Source organism: Parus major, chromosome 24 (assembly GCF_001522545.3).
Source record: "Parus major isolate Abel chromosome 24, Parus_major1.1, whole genome shotgun sequence".
In the NCBI taxonomy this organism is placed as follows: domain Eukaryota; kingdom Metazoa; phylum Chordata; class Aves; order Passeriformes; family Paridae; genus Parus; species Parus major.
The window spans coordinates 5,149,137-5,156,846 of record NC_031792.1 but is presented as its reverse complement, the minus strand read 5'-3'; the positions used below and the strand labels follow the sequence as shown (position 1 = coordinate 5,156,846).

The window sequence follows — 7,710 nt, the reverse complement described above, 5'->3', positions numbered from 1 at the left end:
TGAGCGCGGTGGGCGGCTGGCACACGGTGCGAGTGCCCGGCAGTGAGAACGAGCTGCGCCTCACCGAGCTGGAGCCCTCCAGCCTCTATGAAGTGCTGATGGTGGCCAGGAGCGCCGCCGGCGAGGGCCAGCCGGCCATGCTGACGTTCCGTACCAGCAAGGGTAGGTGCAGCACAATGTGCCCTGTGTCCTTCCAGAGACATTTATTTAATGACATCAGTCATTTAATGGCATCTGCTAAGCCATATGTGAAATATTCTGCAATTTATTTGCTAAAGAACAGCCTCCAATAGCTAAAATTGCTGTAGGGCAAACTTGCCTGAGTGTGAGGCTGTTGGGAAGTAGAAGCTATTAAAAGCTTGATATTATTTTTGGGGTGATGGTAAGATTTGTACTGTGAGGTTTCTCTTGCTCTAAGGAGCAAAGTTGGGAGCAGCCTGTCCTTGTTGAGGTTTCTAATCACAGAAGAAGCTCTGCACCATTGAGTTTCCATGTATCAACAAAGCTGTTCCTGGTTTGCTTTGCAGACACCTCAGTGACAATCTCTGCTGACCACGAGCCAGCTGTTCTGATAGTTGTGTGCAGACAGCAACAAGCACAACATTCTTAATCAGAGCATTTCTTCTTTCAGTCTTGGACGCTGGTGCCTGTGCTCTTTAGCACACAAACAAGCACATATTTTTTGTACTACTGTCTAAGAATGGCTTTTAAGTGACAGAGGGCAGGGTTAGCTGGGAAATTTAGGATAAATTCTTCCTTGTGAGAGTGGTGAGGCCCTGGCACAGGGTGCCCAGAGAAGCTGTGGCTGCCCCATCCCTGGAAGTGCCCAAGGGCAGGTTGGGCAGGGTTTGGAGCAACCTGGGATAGGGGAAGGTGTCCCTGCTCAGGGGAGGGGGTGGACCAAGATGAGCTTAAAGGTTCCTTCTGACTCAAACCCTTCTGGAATTCTATGAAGGAGAATTAAGAATAGCGTAAAATTTTCTTAAGAATTTAATGTCTTCATGAAATTTGTGAAACATACTCAGATTCATTGTTCCATCCATCCTTATCATCATTCTATCCATGAACAGATACAAAACTGATGGCCCCCAACCTCTGAAAATCTCCCCCCTGCTAAAAATGTCAACAACTCCCTAATTGTGACCTACCCACCCCACAGAACACCTCTGCCTGAGGAAGCTTTGGGTCCCTCCCAGGTATCTGCCTAACAACTCAAATCCAGACTGACCTACTGCTTGCCCTACACAGCCCCAGCCTGCACCAGCCTCACCCAGACACCCAGAAATGTTCCCTACAGCTGACTGGTCCCTCACCTGCTCAAAGGGAGCCTCATTCTTCATCTGCATCTGTCAGCACGCTGGATGAGGATTCTTCTATGGCTCCTATTTACACAGGAGTCCTTCTCCATAAAAGACATCCTAGTGTTCATACTCATGTTCCTCCTCCTCCTAACCCTCCCAGCTTACTGGAGGACCAAGAAAACTTCACACCAGCAAAGCCACTTATCACAGCTCATCATTTGAAACCCAGATGATGCTTCCTCTTTGCTGTCCTGTGATCAGTCCCTGGCAAACTCAGAGGAGTCAGTACTGCCACCCCTACCCTGCTCCACTATACATCCTGCCACCCCTACATGTCAAAAGCCCTCTCAGCCTGGTGTGCTGACTCCAGCTGCTTCCACAGCATTTTCAGTCCTTCTCTAGACTGAATTTCAGTGTGTAGTTTTCCCCACCTGGTGATGATGTGATGAGCAGGCTGGGCAGCACAGACAGCATCACCACTAAGCACTGTGGGTGTCATTACTTCAGATGGACAGTCACTCACCCACTGCCTGGGTAGGAAATCTCTCTTTCTCTCCCAGAGAAACTCCCTGATTGCTATCCTGACTGTTCAGCTTGGGATTTGGAGCTGGGGCAGCACTGGAGTGAGTGACCTTGTTGATGAACAGCATTTCCTTATGCAGGCCCTACACTGATCTACTGTCTGTCAATTCTTCTTAGAAAGAACATCATCCTCGAAAAACACACAGGCTCCATCTCCACCTGTAGGAATCCCCAAACATCCCATTGTTCATGAAGGCACAAATAATTTTGGTGTCATCCTTCCGGACCTGTCTCGCCACAGTGGAGGTAGGAGTGTGCATGGTTTGTGATTCAGGCACTAAAAGCTGTGTTGCAAAGAGCTGCATCTGAGTTAACCTGTGTTTATTTCTGCTCCAGGTGCTTGTATTACCTCCTCTATTTCCTGTTGATTCTGAGATTACTCTGTTACATAGGGTATTTCCAAGGATGCTGCTGCCTCCATGTGTGGCTCTCAAAAAAACAAAGAGAATTTTCGCTTACAACCCATGTTCTTACTGCTCATTTTTAAACCTATGGTTTCTTTTTGCTAAATACACTGGTTTTCTCTTTCCTTCCACTGAGGAAGAGCCAGAGGAAGAGGAAATGGGAAATGGCTGTGTCAGAGCTTTAAGTTCTCAAAGTGTGTGATATCTGTTCTGAATGTTTTCCTGTGGCTTCCCAGGGACAGGCTGATTTCTGATGGTGAGGAGCTATAAGCACTTCCCAGTAGATGTGACATTTGACCTGGTTTCCAGTGGAAAGAGCACATTTATAGTCCTTTTTCTCACCCACCCTTCCCCCCAGCCTTTTGAACTCCTTGGCCTGGTTGAGGCAGATTTAGTCAGGGGCTGAGATCTCAAAGGTATCTAAAATTTGGGGTAAAGCCAAAGGTGAGTGATGAGGTTTAAGGCGAGGAGTTGAGCTTGTGGCAGCACTGAATGTCAGAGGAGCCACACAAGGGCTTGTGCCTGGCTGCAAATGCTCAGCTGCTTCATGCCCCAGAGCTGCCAGCCTGCTGCTCCTTGCTCCACTCCTCAGCACCAGCTCCACATTCATGAATCCAAGCTGGTTTAGTAAAGCCTCACAGCTCTTAAAACCACATTTACTAACACCCCTCTTTCCCTTCTCTCTGTGCCACTGCTGCCTGTAACTTCAGTGAGTTCCGTAAGTACATCCTGCTGCATGCTTTGTTCTCTTTTCCTTCTCATTTCTCCAGCACTCATTAATGCAGATGGCTTGAAGTTTCATTTGGTCTGGGGGGGATTTTGGGGGCTATAAAAATAACCATGTTTTTCCTGTTCACTTAGTGTATGTGTCTGTTTTCATGTAGAAATGGTTGGAGTAGTTCAGTACCATATAATTTTTTAATATTATATTGATAAGATAATCAGTTCCTCTGTTGTCTGCTCATCATCCATCCTTTTCAGCAGAATAAGGGCAGTGGTGATTTCAGGAGGATTTAAGATTCTCCTGGTTAATATGTGAAATCCAACATAATTATCAGCAACAACTCTAATCTGCTGTTACTGAAAATTAAGTTTCAGCTGACTCTAATCCTCTTGTAACCAAATTTCTCCTTTCAGTTCCAGAAGCTCCTGACCGACCCACGATATCCACGGCATCGGAATCGTCCGTCTACGTCACGTGGATCCCCCGTGCCAACGGGGGCTCCCCCATCACTGCCTTCAAAGTGGAGTACAAACGTCTGGGTCGCAACAGCGACTGGCTCGTGGCAGCTGGCAACATCTCTCCCTCCAAGCTGTCTGTGGAAGTTCGAAACTTGGAGCCAGGTATTAGAAATGATCTTTCATTACTGCAGCTCTTCGCTTCTTTTCAACTTCTGCTTGGATTACCCGGTTTCTGCTCCATTAGGTTTGTGTCTTGTGCATGGCCTAGGAGCTCGTTACATGAATTCAAGTTGATTTCTGGCTTTCCAAGTGGAAAAAAACCCACCATAATTTAATGCTTGTTCATGTGGAGAGGAGGGTTGTGTATCACTGCTATTTTTAACTTAATTGTCCTTCTAGTGAACACTCAGAATGTAGAGAAAAATGCATTAATGGAAAAATGTCTGCCCTGACTTCTTCCAGTGTCCTAAAAACTCGGGCAAAAAGCACAAGAGAAGATGGAGTGGATGGTGATAGGGATCCTTTGAAGCATCTTCTCAGTGCCCACCAGTTTAGGGACTTCCTGAGCTGATGGAGGTATCTCCATCCGTGTGTAGCCTTTGGATTTGCCTTGAGTGAGTTTTAGGAGCTGTTTATATCTCCACATCAGTCCGTGGCAAGGACTCCCGTCCTTTTCTAACTGGACATGGTGCAAAAAGTACTTCCTAATCTGTTTAGTCTCTCCTTGAATTCTCTTTCCACCACTTGTTTTGCCACAAGGGCTTCTTTCTTTCCCTCTTTCCCTTAAAAGGAGAAATGTACAGGTTCCGAGTGATCGCAGTGAACAACTACGGGGAGAGCCCGCGGAGCGCGGCGTCGCGCCCGTACCAGGTGGCCGGGTTCAGCGGCCGCTTCTCCAGCCGGCCCATCGCCGGCCCGCACATCGCCTACACCGAGGCCATCAGCGACACCCAGATCATGCTGAAATGGACGGTGGGTAGAGCACTGTTCTTCCCAGTTTGGACTGCAAAGTTGGGGGTTAAGAGCTGTTTGCTTCTGTTACTGTCCTCCTCCCCGATGGGACCCCTCTGTCCCACCCCCCGTGGTGAGAGCCTGCTCGTCTCAGGGCACAGGCGGCGGAGGGGGTCCTGGAGTGGATACAACACAGACTCAAAGTATCTAGACACAGGAGGCTCACACTTGCTGGAATAATGGAGTTTATTGTCTGTCATCCATCCGGGGCAAGAGAGAGCGAAATGCTCTGGGTCTTCTCTCTTATACCTGGGGGCAGGGGTGATCAGGGGATGCAGGGAGGTCACAGCCAATGGGAAGGGGGAAGGGAGAGAAGGTTTTCAGGTAGGAACTAACATTACACAAACCAGAGGTGGGTTTTACCCTTGGGAGGTACCAAGATTTTTAGATGCACTACAACATGCTTCCCCCCAAGAACTGTAGATAATCGTGTTCCTGGGATGGGACTGAGCACTTCTGTATGGTAGAACTGGGGGAGTTAATGGGACTGGTGCCTCTCGAGCCCTTTGCCCCCATTTCCAGGCCCTTTTTCCCGCTCAGAGGCAGCCCTGTCAGTTGTCTGCTGCCTTTTGCACCATCTCCCAGCTTCCCTCCTCCCTACTCCCCTTCCAGCTCCCCGGGGACCCCACACACCCCTCCTCGGGTTACGCCAGATGTGCCCAACTGGCAGCTCCAGTGAGAGGCCACAGCCGGCCCAGTCCACCTGCTCTGGCACAGACATAGCAGAGGCACCAGTGGGCTTAACTCTGTCCCAAGCCCTGCTCATGCCATGAGTTGTGAGCGAGTTGGCTCCGTTTCCTGCGAGTCCTGCTGCTTTTGTCAATCCAGGCTGGGGTGGCTGGGAGTGGGTTTCAAACCCACCGTCTTCCCTCACATCCAGGGGAGGTTTCATGTTAGAGAAACATTTTCCTTTCCCCTGTTACCTCGTCTATTGTAAACAAGTACTTTAAAGTCCTTATTGAAACCCACAGAAATTCTTTGCTCTTGTTTTGAAATCTAACCCCCTGGTATACTTTGGAGGATTTAATGTGTAGAGTTCCCAGTGTTAGTTTGCTCTGCTAGCTCAGCCTTAAGAGATGTTAAGGATAATAAACTTAAAATAACCTCTGGTTCCTCAGGAGGCTGCATAACTTAAAGATTCTTGAACTGATTTTTAGAGTGACCTTAACTCTTTCTGAAGAGTTTTATGGTTCTAACTTTTCCATTCCATTAATCATGCAGATTTTCAGGCTGTGCATGGTCAAACCCTAACTGAGGGTTTAGGAAGTGATGCCTAAGCTCAGTCTCTTGTCCCCATCCTACTCTGGCTACTCCAGGGAGCTCAGTCACCTTTGCTTACACAACCTCATGACAAATACTCATCTTTACAGAGGATGAGATGCTGTAAATGGTTGATGACAGCTCAGCAGGACTCAGTTAAAACTCTCCTCTCACACAGTCTCTTAAAATTCCTTTGTAGTACATCACATCGAGCAACAACAACACGCCCATCCAAGGATTTTATATCTATTACCGGCCCACGGACAGCGACAACGACAGCGACTACAAGCGGGATATCGTGGACGGTACGGGGCTTGGAGAAGGGAAAGGACACCCTGTAGCCACGTTGGCTGTGTTTATATCAAATCTAAACTGCTTTTCCCAAGCAGTCTTTATAATCTATCTCACAAAAGGAGCTATCTCAGTTCCCTAACGTTGGGTTTTGCCCACACGTGAGCTGGTTTCTTCCTTCTGAAGCCTCTTTGACGTGGAAGCTTGAGACCTAAATACTGGGTTTAAGTTTGGCTTGTTATACAGCTGCAAATCCTTAATGAAGGTCTCTTTAAACTGGTGTAGCTTCAATTTGTTTAAAGAGAAAGCAGTGTAAATGAGGTTTAACCCAGGATAAAAACATCTGGGTTACAGACTGTACTAACAACTAGCTGGCTTTTCAAATTATTTACCCCAGCATGGATTTTCTAATCTGGTTGTACCTTGAGTGTAACTGCCCTTCTCTCCTCTTACCTTGCCTAATCACTTCTCCTGCTATAAGGAAGTTGCTTTTAGCCTCAAGTGCTGTAGCACTCTGCAAATGCAAGTATGTTTGTGCTTCATTTTGCCTTTTAATCAAGTTATTTTTTTCCCCTGCACATATTAGATCATCATTTTCCTGGAAGAAGTTATTAGATAATGTCTATATTAGTCCAGAAGTGGAAAACCCTTTTAAAAATATTTTATTTCATGTCCTTATTGCTCGGGCTGAGCAAACGCAGTGATCTCATTCTGGCCCGATGACGTTAATTATTTTTTTCCCCCTCATTTATTCAGTTACAAGAGGAATGGACCTTTATTTTGAAAAATTTCCCCTGCCAGACAATACTGCACATAGTACTTTGATGCATGACATAAGCTTTTGCACACTATAAAGCTATTAAAGATCCAGAGTTTGAGCTCAGAGGCTTTAAAGAACCTCATGCAGGCTGCACCTTCATCTGCAAATGTATTTTAGCCTTTTCTAGACAGAACTTGTGTGTTTATAAATCTTATACACTGTGCAGTTAGTTGTTTAAGTGGGCTCCACTGTGCTGTGAAATTAGCTTGTTTCGGGTTTTTTTCCGAGCGTGTGTGTATTGAACTCTTTGTGGCAGTCTGAAACCATTAGCAGCTGCTCTGCTCTGCCAGAGCCTGCAACAGAAATCACTTGGTGGAAAGATTTCAACTTCAACTTTTCTTCACTGTGCTCCCCTAAATTAACTTTTCAGGAGGGAAAAAAAAAAAAAAATAAGAGAGAACTATTTTCAATTAAGTTGTGATTGGAAGCACTTGATGTGAAATATGTAGAGGAACATGTGACTTAAGGTATTTTTGCCATAAATCACTTTTTTTTCCCCTTGTGTTACCTTTGAATTAATCTGTTTTTTGACAGGGAATTTTATCTTGAAATGACTGCATGAGTTGTGGAAAAAGTGTTGTGATGCCTGTGCTATAAGTGCTTGCCGCAGGCTTTCCTCACTGCTTCCTGTTAAGTCTTGTCTTTCGAGACATTCAAAACTCTGCAGAAACATTTTTTTCCTTATAAATGCCGCTACAGGCAAAATCAGATTTTATTTGAAGAAAAAAACAAGCAAAAAGCTTGACTCTGATGGCTCCTTGGTATCTCTCAGCTGCTTTAAGCAAAAGCAAAAAAAATCACCCCAGTCCTGCAACGATGCATTTCTGTTTCTGGTCTGGATTTCTCTGTTTCTGGTCTG

The 7,710-nt window shown here is 46.2% G+C and overlaps 1 protein-coding gene across 1 annotated transcript in view; it reads left to right on the top strand.

Annotated features, from left to right (window-relative positions):
- Positions 1 to 7,710, top strand: part of CDON (cell adhesion associated, oncogene regulated) — a 56,814-nt gene that overhangs the window by 34,281 nt on the left and 14,823 nt on the right. The window contains exons 11-15 of the mRNA XM_033519690.1: positions 5 to 162; positions 2,001 to 2,129; positions 3,425 to 3,631; positions 4,260 to 4,441; positions 5,940 to 6,045. Coding sequence (XP_033375581.1) covers positions 5 to 162; positions 2,001 to 2,129; positions 3,425 to 3,631; positions 4,260 to 4,441; positions 5,940 to 6,045 — 782 coding nt within the window. The remainder of the gene's footprint in view (positions 1 to 4; positions 163 to 2,000; positions 2,130 to 3,424; positions 3,632 to 4,259; positions 4,442 to 5,939; positions 6,046 to 7,710) is intronic.